Source organism: Engystomops pustulosus, chromosome 1 (genome assembly GCF_040894005.1).
Source record: "Engystomops pustulosus chromosome 1, aEngPut4.maternal, whole genome shotgun sequence".
Lineage (NCBI taxonomy): Eukaryota > Metazoa > Chordata > Amphibia > Anura > Leptodactylidae > Engystomops > Engystomops pustulosus.
This window is the reverse complement of record NC_092411.1, coordinates 268,835,585-268,853,059: the sequence shown is the minus strand read 5'-3', so window position 1 is coordinate 268,853,059 and position 17,475 is coordinate 268,835,585. Positions and strand designations below refer to the sequence as shown.

The 17,475-nt window shown below is 43.7% G+C and overlaps 1 protein-coding gene across 4 annotated transcripts in view; it reads right to left on the bottom strand.

Moving 5' to 3' along the window:
- Window positions 1-17,475, bottom strand: part of SORCS2 (sortilin related VPS10 domain containing receptor 2) — a 661,827-nt gene that overhangs the window by 146,244 nt on the left and 498,108 nt on the right. For all 4 annotated transcript variants that reach the window (XM_072126131.1, XM_072126132.1, XM_072126133.1 and 1 more), the window contains exon 4: window positions 1,261-1,419. In XM_072126131.1, coding sequence (XP_071982232.1) covers window positions 1,261-1,419 — 159 coding nt within the window. The remainder of the gene's footprint in view (window positions 1-1,260; window positions 1,420-17,475) is intronic.

Genomic DNA, 17,475 nt, shown 5'->3' with positions numbered 1-17,475 from the left:
CATATATGCACAGTGCAGTACTACTATTCCTGTCCTGTATATATGGGTACAGCACAGTACTACTGCTCCTATTCTGCATATATAGGCACATCACAGTACTACTACTCCTATCCTGTATGTATGGCCACAGCACAGTACTATTACTCTTATCCTCTATATATGGGCACAGAACAGTACTACTACTCTTATCCTGTATATATGGGCACAGTACTACTACTTCTACCCTGTATATATGGCCACAGCACAGTACTACTACTCCTATCCTGTATATATGGCCACAGCACAGTACTACTACTCCTATCCTGTATATATGGGCACAGCACAGTACTACTACTCCTATCCTGTATATATGGGCACAGCACAGTACTACTACTCCTATCCTGTATATATGGACACAGCACAGTACTACTACTCCTATCCTGTATATATGGGCACAGCACAGTACTATTACTCTTATCCTGTATATATGGGCACAGCACAGTACTATTACTCTTATCCTGTATATATGGGCACAGCACAGTACTACTACTCCTATCCTGTATATATGGGCACAGCACAGTACTATTACTCTTATCCTGTATATATGGGCACAGCACAGTACTACTACTATTATCCTGTATATATGGCCACAGCACAGTTCTACAACTCCTATCCTCTATATATGGGCACAGTTGAGTACTACTACTCCTATCCTGAATAGCTACTTCTATTCTGCATATAAGGGTACAGCACAGCACTACTACTCTCATCCTGTATATTTGGGCACCACACCCATGCTACTTCTCCTATCCTGTACATATGGACACACCAAAGTACTACCACTACTCTTATCCTGTATATGGGCACAGAACAGTAATACTCAAATCCTGTATATATGGGCCCAGCATAGTACTACTACTCCTCTTCTGTATATATGGCAAGGCACAGCAATACTTGCATTCTTTATAAATGGGCATAGCACAGTACTACTACCCCTATCCTGTATGTTTAGTAAGGCACAGTAATACTCGTATTCTGTATACACGGGTACATCACAGTAAAACTACTTTTACCATGTGTAAATGAGAACTGTACAGTATTACTGTAACCTGCAGCCCACTGTGTATGTACTTTTACATACCTGAGTATTTTACCATTCCTGAGTCCTCCCTGCAGAGGTTTCAATAGAAAGTTTTAAAAACTACTTTTTCTATCGAGTCGCACTTTTCGGATAACGACATCATTTCAATTTGATCACACGGCTGAAGATAGAAACAATACCTTGGCATCTCTGCTGTAAGCAAGTAACTTGTCCTCCTCTTTCGGATGAAAAATGAGGGTCTCCACCGAGAAGGTAATCACATATTTCTGAAAGGTCGCCCCTTCATCGCTGCTGGTGAAGAGGCATTGTTCAGAGACGGAGGAGCTGACAAGAATAATCTGTGAAGAGGAGAAGAAGGGAAGTAATTAATAGACCTGTGTATGGGAAAGAAATCTCAGCTTCTCACTGTTTTACAAGGAACAGACATTAGAATACTGTCAGGAATCTCGCTGTGTAGGTAAAATAGGGAAATAGTGGATATATAGAAATACTGTGTATATTACAATCCCGGCAGTACTAAGTACTGTCCACATGTGTCATTTCTAAAATTTTCCCCATGTCACACCCATTTAATAACATACATTGCCCTTCCTAGGAGTCGAGGCTGCATTGAAGATAAGGAGGTATTCTCAAAAACTTTAAAACCTTTTTGGTGTTGTGTTGGAGAAGCGAGCAGATATAAAGGTAACGAGGGAAGCAAAATAATGTTTACCTGCAGCCACCACTAGGGGGAGATCCATAAACTGCGTTTGTACAACGAATAAGAGCTGTATACATTTTTGGACACTGAGCTCCCTCTAGTGGCGGTTGCAGGTAGACAGTAAGAGTGATTTGCATCTGAGATCTAGCACAATACCGTATTTATTCTTAATGCTGATTTTGGGCTTGTGTAGATGAAATATCAGTATATTCCACTCATATGTGTCCTGTGGGTCATGCCATTAGCCTTGAGATCACCGATGACTCAAGCTTTAGGCTGAGTTCTCACTTTCTGCTTGGATTGCATTTCAAAACGCAATCCACCCAGAACTGGGAAGGGCTTCGCCCGGACGCTTATGTGTTTCAACTGGTAAAGAGCACCACCAGTTTTTCATCGTTTACATGCAAAACATGTGGTGCTTGCCACCAATCACATGGATTTTAGTGGAAACCTTGTAATCGGGCTATTGCAGGTAACAGGAAAGGCCCTACCCCTGGGCACTTGTGATCAAACCATTATAATGTAGCATTACAACCTTGCAGCGGGGATCTGGGTTCAAGTCCCAGGGTCAACATCTGCAAAGAGTTTGTATGTTCTCTCCGTGTTTGCGTGGGTTTCCTCTGGGTCCTCCTGTTTCCTCCCACACTCCAAAACATACTGGTAGGTGATTAGATTGTGAGTCCCATTGGGGACAGGGACTGATTTGGCAAACTCTGTGCTGTGCAGCGTAATCTGTGTGCACTATGTAAAAAATTATTATTATTATTATAGACTTGCACTGCTCTTTCTGCCCTCAGCATTTTAAAGGGGTCACCTGCTGACCGAACACCTTTAATAACATAACATATACAAGTCTACAGTATAGACGCCTCCTGAGAGACATCACAAAGCATCCGATTAATCAAGCTGATTACACGGCCGTCTACAAGGCCCTAATTGTAAAGTGGTCTCTAATTGAATGCTCCATCCCACTATCGGAGACCATTACGATGCAGTGCAGCCGCAGAGACGTAACGTGACAATCTATGTATTTGTGCCATGAAGCGGGGCTTTTTATTAGTAATAGTATGGATGGAGGCACACCTCTGATTTTAGTCACAGTTGGAGAAAAGCGTTGGAACATGATTACTTACTTCCCATAAAAATGAAGAATTACTACGTGACTGGAAGCCGAATGAAAAAACGCCTCGTTTTTTTGGAAAGCAGAAAATGTGAAGGTTTGCACATAGCTCGGCATCGAGAGCGATCGCTGGCTGCAGAAATATATACAACCTACTTGAAATTGTCCAGCAGACACTCCCAAATTGTCAAATAAATCCCATTTACAGTGAGACTACAAAGGCTTTTCCCCGAGAAGATTCATTATTCCGCTGATTGCGTCAGGCAGTGGTTAGATGAGACCCGGCCAACAGTAACAAACCCCGAAATAAAGTGGCCGTAATGTCGATTTAGCATCGGCCGCCGCGGCACAGATATGTGGAGACAAATGGAGAACCGTTCCACATAATTAAAAGAAAATTAAAAGCTCCCGACATATCTCCACCACAAAAATGCTCTCTTTGTCTTACTTTGAGGAAATTACGTGGAGAAAATGTGCGAATGAAGCAACGGGCAATTACCGAGACAAATGTGCGCTCCCAGGCGGCTGTGTGCTGGACTGATCTCTAATGCTACAGGAGAAGAGGAGACACAACATCTATCTATCATCTAGAAAATCTATCTATCTCATATCTATCTATCTATCTATCTATCTCATATCTATCTATCTATCTATCTAATATCTATCTATCTATCTATCTCATATCTATCTATCTATCTACAAAAAGAAAGTCCAAGCAGCACAAACCTTCAGAGAAAAAGAAAAAGAAAATTGGGTGCAGGCAACCTAGGACCGGGCCTCAGGTCCTCCAGTAATAGTATAAAGAAAGCGGGCAGCACTCCGTTGTAGATAAAAGTAAAAAAGTGTCTTTATTCCATAGTGAGCAACTGTGACAGCGACGTTTCGGCTCTGCAAGAGCCTTTCTCAAGCCATTCAAACAGTGAAATGGTGGCCATATTTAAATACAACAGGTGATCACATGACAAATTGGGATACTCCCACCATTTTTGTATAACTGTGATATAATGCATATTACATAGTCAAATTACATATCGTGAACATTAAACATAGTGCACAATGTAAAATACATGTATATGTATGTGATAGACATTAAAATTGTGTTATATATAACAAACAGCTTTATTAGTGACACAGATTAGTCCAGCCATTGGTCTTGTCTGTGTAAAGGTGCTCAAGTGCTTCTGTGTTGACAGCAATGCTTCCCAGTTGTTTCCACGTGTCGACCTTCCCTGATCAGCAACAATGTACTCCGATACATGTAAAAAAATTTCTTTGAAAAAATTTTTTTGAAAAAAGGAAAAAAGGAAGAAAAATGCTACATGGAACGCAAGCTGAGCGCCAAAATGTGCGCATAAAAAATATGTCGCACGGTGGGACACACACTATGCGCCTGGTTCTGCGCATGTGTATTATGCCCCAGCAAGAGCGTCTGGTGCTATGGAAACCAAAAATGAAAATTTATCAGATAAAACATAGATGATTCTGGAATGCAATATTCATGCAATTTACATAAAGGAAAAGTCCACGATGTGTCAGCCATAAATCAGGACCAATTGGCTGTGATAACAACCATGTTGGATGCACGTTGATATTGATTCACCAACGATTGTATAACTCGCAAATATAAGGGACGACCTTGCTGAATATACCCCTAATAATAAACGGGGCAGACGGCATCATCAATCCCCTAAGTTTTTGACTGTACTTGTATAAAAGACAGTATGGTCCCTGGCTAGACACACCAACCGTAACCTATGAAAGAACAACAATATACAAAATATAAGGGAATGGATGGAAATACGTTTACCATAGCACTTGACAATTTCATGAACGGCGCATCAATTTGCGCTCTTGAAGCACCAAATGACAAAAGAATATTTTGGGAGTTGTGTAGGGAGGCTTCCACGAGGAGACATCTGGGATAGGCTCATATTCTAAAAGAAAAAAAAGACATATAATGTCAAAATTATTATATCACAGAAAGTTACTCATTGCTACTCTGATGATGGACTATACAAAAGGAACTACAGCTGGATCAACAGGATCATAGGGACCAAAGTTTAAAATCCACATTGAGACCCTGTGGTCTCAGTGTGTCAAGGGTATAGATCCAATGTAACTCACGCTTTTTTAGAATAGCTACTCTATCACCACCACGTATAGGAGGTGGCACGTGATCAATGAGACGGAAACTGAGATGTTTCTCTAGATGTCCAGCTTCTGAAAAGTGTTTCGATATCGGGAGATCTTTGCGGTTGGATCGTATCGTATATCTGTGTTGGTTGAGGCGCGTCTTAAATTCAAGTGTCGTTTCTCCCACATATAATAGCCCACATCCATTTATTACGCTTGGTAAGTTCTTGTTCAGATTTGCCAGTTTTCACATGCGTCTGAACCGTAGCAAAAAAACGTTATATTCATCTGTGGTCAAAATCGACTTCAATTGTGTGTCCATCTCAGGAAGATTAGTTTCCAATGCAGTGATCTCCTTAATGTGATGAGATGCAACTGTAAGCTGGTGAGTCTTTTGGATTCATTTTCAAATTTACGTATGAGTTCAGCCGTTCCAGGCGTAGTGAGGAAAGTGGAATCACCTGTTAGGCCATGTAGAATCCTTTCGCCGTCCGCATCAGTGTAAGCAAAACTCTGGAATCCATAGCTGTGGGTAGACTGTTCCATTGTGATGAAACCGAAGAAAACAAAGAAAAAAGTTCTAGGGTGCACGCTTTTAGCAGCCAAAAAATACAAAAAGAAAGTCCAAGCAGCACAAACCTTCAGAGAAAAAGAAAAAGAAAATTGGGTGCAGGCAACCTAGGACCGGGCCTCAGGTCCTCCAGTAATAGTATAAAGAAAGCGGGCAGCACTCCGTTGTAGATAAAAGTAAAAAAGTGTCTTTATTCCATAGTGAGCAACTGTGACAGCGACGTTTCGGCTCTGCAAGAGCCTTTCTCAAGCCATTCAAACAGTGAAATGGTGGCCATATTTAAATACAACAGGTGATCACATGACAAATTGGGATACTCCCACCATTTTTGTATAACTGTGATATAATGCATATTACATAGTCAAATTACATATCGTGAACATTAAACATAGTGCACAATGTAAAATACATGTATATGTATGTGATAGACATTAAAATTGTGTTATATATAACAAACAGCTTTATTAGTGACACAGATTAGTCCAGCCATTGGTCTTGTCTGTGTAAAGGTGCTCAAGTGCTTCTGTGTTGACAGCAATGCTTCCCAGTTGTTTCCACGTGTCGACCTTCCCTGATCAGCAACAATGTACTCCGATACATGTAAAAAAATTTCTTTGAAAAAATTTTTTTGAAAAAAAATTTTTTTTGAAAAAAGGAAAAAAGGAAGAAAAATGCTACATGGAACGCAAGCTGAGCGCCAAAATGTGCGCATAAAAAATATGTCGCACGGTGGGACACACACTATGCGCCTGGTTCTGCGCATGTGTATTATGCCCCAGCAAGAGCGTCTGGTGCTATGGAAACCAAAAATGAAAATTTATCAGATAAAACATAGATGATTCTGGAATGCAATATTCATGCAATTTACATAAAGGAAAAGTCCACGATGTGTCAGCCATAAATCAGGACCAATTGGCTGTGATAACAACCATGTTGGATGCACGTTGATATTGATTCACCAACGATTGTATAACTCGCAAATATAAGGGACGACCTTGCTGAATATACCCCTAATAATAAACGGGGCAGACGGCATCATCAATCCCCTAAGTATTTGACTGTACTTGTATAAAAGACAGTGTGGTCCCTGGCTAGACACACCAACCGTAACCTATGAAAGAACAACAATATACAAAATATAAGGGAATGGATGGAAATACGTTTACCATAGCACTTGACAATTTCATGAACGGCGCATCAATTTGCGCTCTTGAAGCACCAAATGACAAAAGAATATTTTGGGAGTTGTGTAGGGAGGCTTCCACGAGGAGACATCTGGGATAGGCTCATATTCTAAAAGAAAAGTACAGTACAGTTTTTTACAAGTACAGTCAAAAACTTAGGGGATTGATGATGCCGTCTGCCCCGTTTATTATTAGGGGTATATTCAGCAAGGTCGTCCCTTATATTTGCGAGTTATACAATCGTTGGTGAATCAATATCAACGTGCATCCAACATGGTTGTTATCACAGCCAATTGGTCCTGATTTATGGCTGACACATCGTGGACTTTTCCTTTATGTAAATTGCATGAATATTGCATTCCAGAATCATCTATGTTTTATCTGATAAATTTTCATTTTTGGTTTCCATAGCACCAGACGCTCTTGCTGGGGCATAATACACATGCGCAGAACCAGGCGCATAGTGTGTGTCCCACCGTGCGACATATTTTTTATGCGCACATTTTGGCGCTCAGCTTGCGTTCCATGTAGCATTTTTCTTCCTTTTTTCCTTTTTTCAAAAAAATTTTTTCAAAGAAATTTTTTTACATGTATCGGAGTACATTGTTGCTGATCAGGGAAGGTCGACACGTGGAAACAACTGGGAAGCATTGCTGTCAACACAGAAGCACTTGAGCACCTTTACACAGACAAGACCAATGGCTGGACTAATCTGTGTCACTAATAAAGCTGTTTGTTATATATAACACAATTTTAATGTCTATCACATACATATACATGTATTTTACATTGTGCACTATGTTTAATGTTCACGATATGTAATTTGACTATGTAATATGCATTATATCACAGTTATACAAAAATGGTGGGAGTATCCCAATTTGTCATGTGATCACCTGTTGTATTTAAATATGGCCACCATTTCACTGTTTGAATGGCTTGAGAAAGGCTCTTGCAGAGCCGAAACGTCGCTGTCACAGTTGCTCACTATGGAATAAAGACACTTTTTTACTTTTATCTACAACGGAGTGCTGCCCGCTTTCTTTATACTATCTATCTATCTATCTATCTATCTATCATCTATCTCTCCATCTAACTATCTCATATCTATCTCTCCATCTAACTATCTCATATCTATCTATCTATCTATCCATCTGCAACACCCTCGCCGATGCAATGGCGAGGGAGGGTTTGCGAATACGTCCCACCTGCATGTATCCACATCACACTACATGGTCCTTATAGGACATAGGGGATATTGCAGTGGTGAATCCTGCCTGGCAAGGCAGAGGTTAAGTATTTTGTATGATGCAAGATGCTATTGTCCAATGATTTGTGTTACATCCTGTGCTCTGTAAGCTGAGATGTGATTGGAGGAGCAGCCACCACCTGACCAAAGGAAGGTAATAAAACCCCCTGGCCAGGAATGTTCTGGAGTTGGTCTTTCCAGAGATCTTTTCAGAGAGATTCAAGTGTAGGAGAATCCTAGAGTGAGTGAGTAATCTCTGTCTAGCCCATACCAGAGCAGGAAGAGCCTAGCCCCTGCCTCTGAAGAGTGGAGCATTAGACGAGAGTTAGTGTAGTGAGGAAAAGGGGTATCATCTTACCTTTAAAGGTGATACCTGAAGCCCTACAGGACAAGCTGAAGCTTCCTACCAGGACACAGCTGCCTCCCAGCCTGCCCTCTACATCCAGGCTGGTGAGGCTCCCTCCAACTCACATCTCAGCACCCTACCTACCTGTTAAAGGCACGTTTGCTGCGGTTCCTGCGGTTCAAATAAAGAACTGTAAGTTGTTTTCTTCAACTTCTGTCTCCGTCTGGTCCCTGCTAATACGGCTGCCTTCATCACCGGCACCCTGTCCATCACCCAGAGACTCACACTCGGGACATTAAGGGGTTGCCCCAGGGAGTTCCGTTATAGCAGCCGCTCCCTCATCATTTCTTGCCAACACCACCCTGCTGGAGACCTGCCAGGCTGTAGGACAGCCCCCCGGTTCCCCCGTACCAAGCACCGTGACAATAGCGTGCTTAGGCCGCAACCGCCAGCCACTCCGGTACCGCGGGCCCCGGCTGTCTCCAGGCCTCACCTCAAAGGCTAGGCCCCGGTGGGGGATGTTGCAAGTGGCGTCACGAACAGGATTGATACTTCTGTGCCTTATCACGGCATTAAAGACTTTCCTTTATTAAAGACTGTGCTGCCTAACCCTGCTGCCATCCGGGTTAGGCCCAAGTGATTGTGTGTTTCTGGATTGAACTGTGTTATACTGCTGCCACGTGCTGTCGAGCGCCGCTCCAGCACTCAAGAGGTTAATCCCTGCAAGAACTGTACCAGCTCTGCTACATCCGGCGCTGCCGCGCCTGAAGATTTTTACCTCACGAAACTGTGGCGCAGCAAGTAATTCCAGCCCAGAGACATCGCTAAGCTCCGCCCCCTGCGCGTATGGCGCGAATCCTGCCTCACCGCGCTGTGGCGCAGCAGAAAATTCAGCCCGCCACTGCTCCTGGCGGGAAAGACTCAAGCTCCGCCCTCTGGTGCGAAACTCTCCCGCGCTGCAACGCCAGTGAGAGCCCACGAGGTACCTCAGAGTCAGCGCAGCCGCCATCCAGCATCAAAGAGGTTAATCGGCCATCTTGGATTTCTCCACGTGCTGTCTCCTGTCCTGCAGACATGCCGCACAGCCCCTGAGATGAAGAACCAAGTGTCGCATGGCCTGCCCACGAGCCTCGGGCACCTTCATCTGCTGCACCGCTTACTGCTGTCTCCCGTACGCAGTCTCCAATGGCGGATTCTCCACAGCGGCTGCCTCCTCCGATTCCGGACCTCCTTAGGACCACCGTGGATGTGAGTACCGTGGCCCCCAGGGCCTATATCACAGTGACTGTTACTATATCTCCCTTAGCCCCGGCTACAAAAGGGACTCTCTTAAAGGGGCCTGACCCCTTATCTAATGCTGCTGATCGTCCTGCGGAGTATCCAGGACCACCTGCTAAGAGGCCCAGGCTGTCCGGTGAGAATGCCCTGCCAGCTACAGAGGTTACCACCGCCAGCGCAACAGCGCCCCCAAGAGCCGCAGGTCAGTCCAGGAACAACAATCCTTCAGCTGTCAGCAGTGAAGAAGTTACAGCTCCTGCGATCATCATCATGCGCTCCACAGCGCCCCCAGCTACAGAAGGTCAGTCAGAGAAGTGCCTGTCTCCTTCCTTTGCTGAGATGCCTGCCGTCGCAGATGACCTTCCTACTGTTCCAGCTCCAGCTTCTGGGTGTTCCATGTCAGCAGTTCCAGTGTCTACCACCAGATGTCTTCAGGTGACGGATTTCAACACTGCTTTCTTCACCCAGGCTGATGATGTCCCTGCTGCAGTTCCTGCTCCCATGCCTGCAGCCATTACTCTTGAGCAGCAAGATTAACCCCTGAAGGGCTGTAACCCACTTCAGGTACTGTACAATCTGTACATATTGTATATTTCTGTCCTTACCCCAAAGAGCCAGAGACTTTCCTGAGACTCTTACCCTTATTTATCTCAGTCAAGAGATTATACACTGTCATGTGCTATGATAGCACCCCTTCCTCTGCCACAGCAGAGATTTCTTCAAAGGACTCTGTCCCTCTACACATAGAGGAGACCCTTTGCTTCTCAGTGCACTTTTCCCCACATCAAGGGCTGTACCCAGAAGATGGACTTTGTCATTAGAGACCTTCTGTGAGACTTTTGCCAGATACTACCAGGAAAAGTTGCCACTTTATTTATTAGTATTTTGCACTTAATGCCTTCCTTTTTAGGTATGGACATTATGTTTGCACTTCCATGCCTTTTCTTTGCAGGAAAAGAGACATTTGCTACCGTGCTACCCTGAGTAGCCTATCTACCTCTGTAACTTGGTAACGTTCAAGATGTGTACCCATTGGGCTCCTAAGCCAATGTGAATTCATCACCTGTTTGCACACTGTCATATTTGCCAGTAGTCTGCATTAACCCTTTCATAGGCTTTTCAGGTTGTAGTGTGGCTGTGTCGGACCGTCTTTCTATGTAAAACACTGACCGCTACCTGATCCCTCAAACTGAGGTTTGCACGTGGGGGTAGTCCGTAAACTGCGGGTCTTTAGGGGACCGGGGGTGTTACAAAGATAGCACCTGGATGCCACCCATACATGGGTAAGGATGCCAGTCAGGAGGTACTTGTGTCGCATATGCTAACGCAATGCAGATAGACACACTATATAATTGCCGCCAGGGAAGAAGTGTTGACACAACAAATATACAGGCCTTGGTGCAAGGAGTGGATTACAGGACATGACACCACACCTTTCCTACTGTACAGTTCGGTTAATGGCGTCAGCGACCAACTGTCATACAGCTATATGTTTTTGTCTTAGTCCGACACCAACCCAGGTGCCTGTCTCCAGGACCATGGGCGGTTTGTCCTTACACCTCACATAGCCTGCACTTCCCAGAAGTGCCCTTAGCCCCCTCTGTGCCCCAAAACATCTATAGTCGAGCCGAGGGCGGCTCTTTCAATTGCCCCCGGGGTATGCAACACCCTCGCCGATGCAATGGCGAGGGAGGGTTTGCGAATATGTCCCACCTGCATGTATCCACATCACACTACATGGTCCTTATAGGACAGTGGTGGCGAACCTATGGCACGGGTGCCAGAGACGGCACTCTGAGCCCTTTCTGTGGGCACCCGGGCCATCGCCCCAGCATGAAGTTCACCAGACAGGACTCAAAGAGTCTTCCTACAGAACCTTCCTACAATGACAGGGGAATTTGCCCTCCTCCTTTCAACTGCGTTGGTGTCTTTAGGAGGCTGAACGATTGAAAGTTGTCAAAGAAAAATGAGAAATAAATTACTGCTTACATTGCTGTGCTGGCACTTTGCAATAAATAGGTGGCTTTTAGTTGAAGTTTGGGCACTCAGGCTCTAAAAGGTTCGCCATCACTGTTATAGGACATAGGGGATATTGCAGTGGTGAATCCTGCCTGGCAAGGCAGAGGTTAAGTATTTTGTATGATGCAAGATGCTATTGTCCAATGATTTGTGTTACATCCTGTGCTCTGTAAGCTGAGATGTGATTGGAGGAGCAGCCACCACCTGACCAAAGGAAGGTAATAAAACCCCCTGGCCAGGAATGTTCTGGAGTTGGTCTTTCCAGAGATCTTTTCAGAGAGATTCAAGTGTAGGAGAATCCTAGAGTGAGTGAGTAATCTCTGTCTAGCCCATACCAGAGCAGGAAGAGCCTAGCCCCTGCCTCTGAAGAGTGGAGCATTAGACGAGAGTTAGTGTAGTGAGGAAAAGGGGTATCATCTTACCTTTAAAGGTGATACCTGAAGCCCTACAGGACAAGCTGAAGCTTCCTACCAGGACACAGCTGCCTCCCAGCCTGCCCTCTACATCCAGGCTGGTGAGGCTCCCTCCAACTCACATCTCAGCACCCTACCTACCTGTTAAAGGCACGTTTGCTGCGGTTCCTGCGGTTCAAATAAAGAACTGTAAGTTGTTTTCTTCAACTTCTGTCTCCGTCTGGTCCCTGCTAATACGGCTGCCTTCATCACCGGCACCCTGTCCATCACCCAGAGACTCACACTCGGGACATTAAGGGGTTGCCCCAGGGAGTTCCACTATAGCAGCCGCTCCCTCATCATTTCTTGCCAACACCACCCTGCTGGAGACCTGCCAGGCTGTAGGACAGCCCCCCGGTTCCCCCGTACCAAGCACCGTGACAATAGGCCGCAACCGCCAGCCACTCCGGTACCGCGGGCCCCGGCTGTCTCCAGGCCTCACCTCAAAGGCTAGGCCCCGGTGGGGGATGTTGCACATCTCATATCTATCTATCTATCCATCTCATATCCATCTATCTATCTATCTATCTCATATCTATCTATCTATCTATCTCATATCTATCTATCTATTCATCTCATATCTATCTATCTCATATCCATCTATCTATTCATCTCATATCCATCTATCTATCTATCTATCTATCATATATCTATCTCATATCTATCTATCTATCTATCTATCATATATCTATCTCATATCTATCTATCTATCTATCTATCTATCTCATATCTATCTATCTATCTATCTCATATCTATCTATCTATTCATCTCATATCTATCTATCTCATATCCATCTATCTATTCATCTCATATCCATCTATCTATCTATCTATCTATCATATATCTATCTCATATCTATCTATCTATCATATATCTATCTCATATCTATCTATCTATCTATCTTCTATCTCATATCTATCTATCTTCTATCTATCTATCTCCTATATATCTCCTATCTATCTATCTCCTATCTATCTATCTATCTAATATCTATCTATCTATCTATCTATCTATCTATCTATCTATCTCATATCTATCTATCTTTCTATCCATCCATTATCTGTCTATTTTTCCATGTATCTCATATCTATCTGTCCATGTCATGCATATCTTATCGTTCTCTCCCATCTCTTTCTTTAAGACTGAGCTCCCAGTAGTAGATTTAAATAAAGCCACTCTTCGGGCACTCTTTCTTTAACCCGAAACTCTTTAGTAGCCCCCAAAAACAAAGCTGACATAAAGGACACCCCAATTCCTTTCCGAATCTTGGTACCCTATATATACAGTAATTGTCAAACCATAATAAACTAGACTAGAGGAGGCCCTCAAATTTTTACATCTGATGGTCCATGGTCCTCTTAATCCACCCCTGTCAGCACCCCCAGTCTGGCCATTGAATCTGGAAGCCTTCATACCCAGAGAGGGCAGGAGACCACTGAGGAACACTTACACATGGAGATTCTCTGACCTCTCCCCGAAATTATTCGAAATCTATCTACCATCAGTCATGTAGGGGTAAACCACCATTTACATGCTATTTACAAGGCTGCAAACAAACCCAATCCACCAATCATATTTCATCTTGTATCCATGTATGTATAGATATAGCTACTTATAGGGGCTCTGTTATAGATAGATCACATGTGGACTACTGGGGAATCCTTAGCCCCCACATTTTAGGACGCCTCGTGTAAAGCACAGGTATAATTGACAGCCGTCTCCGGAGAAGCTTATTACTTAGTGCCCGGCATACACCACACGCTCCACATCTCACCGATGACCTTTCATGTGTTCCGTGTTTCCTTGGGAGAACCTGGAGAATTATTAATGTGATTCACTTGGCTTATTTTAGGTTTGCCACCAATTTCTGTGACAACTGTTACTATGTGAAGACCTAGGTAACCGCATCACCATGTAAATATATATCCAAGTATTAGCTTCAGATGGCAAATGTAATAAAATCATAGCTGGGGCCAAGAACGTAAACGACTTTAGCCTCCGGAGAACTTCCCCTCCAAGGAGAAGAGCATGAAATTATTCACATTTACTGGAACTACAGCTTCAGGATTCGCCACTTTGCCGCAGAGATCAGAGGCCGGGAGAAGCGTCTCTATGGGCTTCACGTAAGATCCTCTCATATATAATGAGGCCGCGCTTTTACTAAGCTCTAGTTTAGAATGTAAAATGTAACTTCACAGTCAAATCATCAGTCTTATCAGTTGGAGACCTGATATACATTTAAAGGGGTCAGTCAATTATTACTAAATCTCCTCCACTAGACATGTCTCTGCGTCTTCCCTTTCCCTGTTCTCACCATGCTGACCTCTCTTTATATACACATCTGCCATTTCTGTCTCTACTCCAGGCCATCCCTGTGTCATTCTCCTCACAGTCTGACAGAGACAGGGAGGGAGAGTTTTGCTATGCAGCTACAGCTCCTCCTATTCAGCAGAGCTCAGAGTTGTAAAGAAAGAAGCATAGAGCATCTGCACACAGTACAAAAATAAATAGCAGGCACACCAAATCACTTGATGAACATTCAGGGTTCATCTACAAGGCATTAAAGGCACAACGCCATCTTAATGGAAGGAGTGGCCAACCTACTTAATCTGTCAATACGGGGTTCTCCACTTAGGACAATAGCTAATTGTCAGAAGAGTCTCTAGACTATACTATGGTCACATGATATTCCAATACTCAGATCTCCAGTGATCATCTGATCATACCCATTTTGTATGCCTACAGCACCACCACAGGTGAAATTGAGAATTACACATTCAAATCAACGGGTTGGTTATGTAATACATAACAGGATGCGTCCCCAAGAGTGAGAGATGTTCTTTGTAGCCATTCTTCCCACTCTGGCCAAGAGATAAAGATCCGATATACAGATCCCCTTCCTTTATTAAATGATAATTCGGTTAGGGTTCATTAAAATGGGTTTTATAACCTGGATAAGGCATTAAAAGGAGACAAAATGCTTAATGACTTCCCTCCTTTAATGCGTTTTTCAATTTGGTATTTGTATGTTTAAAAGGGTTTTCCTGGAATACCCTCCAGTTAGCCAGGTCATTGGTGGGAATCACCAGGAATCACCTGCTCCGGCTCCCGATTCCTCGTCCCACCATCACTCCAGACACTGCATCCAGCCAGAAGTTCTTGGGGTTCACCGACTTTCGAAAAACAACATGAAGTGACCTCCCATGGTCAACAGAGATGACACCCCACGATCCTATATGGCAACTTATTGGCCAAGGCAGGTCCAATAGCAGAGGAACAGCACAACACAGAGTTTTAATGGGCATCTACCACCAGAATGAAGGACTGTATGCAAATGAGCCTGAGGGGCTCCAGATTGCATAGTTGTTAATAGAGCCTGGAGCCCCTCGGGCTCATTTGCATACAGTCTATCATCCTGGTGGTGGATGTTCAAGTCCCAGGGTCAACAACTCCAAAGAGTTTGTATGTTTTCTCCATGTTTTCCTCCTGGTCCTCCGGTTTCCTCCCACATGCTAAAACATTCTGGTAGGTTGATTAGATTGTGAGCCCCATTGGGGACAGAGAGTGATGTGACAAGCTCTGTGCAGCGCTGCATAATCTGTGTGCGCTATGAAAATACAGGAATTAATTATTTATTATTATGTACATTTTATTATCATCCATTTATTATTGACTGCATTTTAAAACTTCAAACTCAATTTTTACCTTACTGACACTATTGTCCATCCTCTGATGGCAAAATAAAAGCATTGAATAAAAAAAATCACATGATTTCCCATTGCCAACAATCAGCCATGACCTATAATTGAATTGTTCAATTTCACTGTAGCGCCCCCCAGAGGGAAAGTGTTGTATTACATGGCACTAAGTGGAAATAATAAAATTAAAGAGATAGACACTCATTAGGGCAGATTTACTTACCCGGTCCAATCGCGATCCAGCGGCGCGTTCTCTGCGGTGGATTCGGGTCCGGCCGGGATTAACCAAGGTAGTTCCTTCGACGTCCACCAGGTGGCGCTGCTGCGCTGAAGTTCCCCGAGGCCCACCAGAATGTACTGAAGTTCACCGGCCTATACCTGGTGAAGGTAAGCGCGAGTCCCGCAACACTTTTTTTTTTTTTTAAATGCGGCGGTTTCTCCGAATCCGTTGGGTTTTCATTCGGCCACGCCCCCTGATTTCCGTCACGTGCATGCCAGCGCCAATGCGCCACAATCTGATCATGTGCGCCAAAATCCCGGGGCAATACAGGGAAAATCGGCGCAAATCGGAAATATTCGGGCAACACGTTGGGAAAACACGAATCGGGCCCTTAGTAAATGACCCCCATTGTATACATTGTATACAAGGGTAATAGGTTATTTTATGAATAGTTTTATGCACCAGACACCCCCACACCCTTTATCCATATCTAATTATATTCTACTTGACTGTGAACCAGGCAGAAAATGTCATCGGTGTCTCTCCTGACCTCCCCTTCAGAGGTGGTGAATTAGAATATTACAATGCATGTCATTGAACTATGTAAATGTCTTATCTCTCCGCTGGTCTCTGGTTACATTTTATTAATATTTATATCTATTCCTCCTTCTTTGTCCTCATGCATTTGGCATTTCTAATGTCACATAATATCTGAATTCCATTGTTGTGCCCGGACTCTGTTTTCTCGCCTATAAAACGTGTAGTAAAAATCGGATCAGCTGAATGGTCGCCAATTAACCGCAGAGCCCTGTAGGCGCTGGAACAATACACTTCAAGGCTTCTACAAACAATGGATAAAAGTAGCTTTTTTTTTTAGTCTTGTAAAAACTTTTTTTTTGTCTTTTTCTTATCTCTGCGGAAAGAATGCGGCCGATGATATTACTTTCTCTCCGCCTGAGTAATAGAGAAGCAATCTCAATCCTGACAATACTCGGACACAGTAAATCCCTTGTACGTGTGGTGACAAAACCCCATTTTATTTATATGAACTAAAATCGCGCTCCGACTTACAATAGAAATTCCAGTCCCGACCTCAATCTAAATAAAAATTTCTGCTGAGCAGATCCGGGTTTTTTTTTTTTATAATCTTCTATTAAAGGAACATTCTAGGCAATGGCATACAGTACCTAATATACAGTCCTAGGGGGCAGTGCACGATTCTAAGCTTATACCCATTGCCTAATGCAAGATTTGCTACATCGCAATCAATGGGGACCCACCCTGCGCATTTTTTACCGTATAAGGGGCCACATTTATCACTTTTGTGCGCCTAAGTGTAGTAGTTGCGCCTAAATTCGGGCGCACTGTTTTGCCAGAATTATCACAAGCTACAACCATCTGTGATAAGGTAATTTTCTGCCTC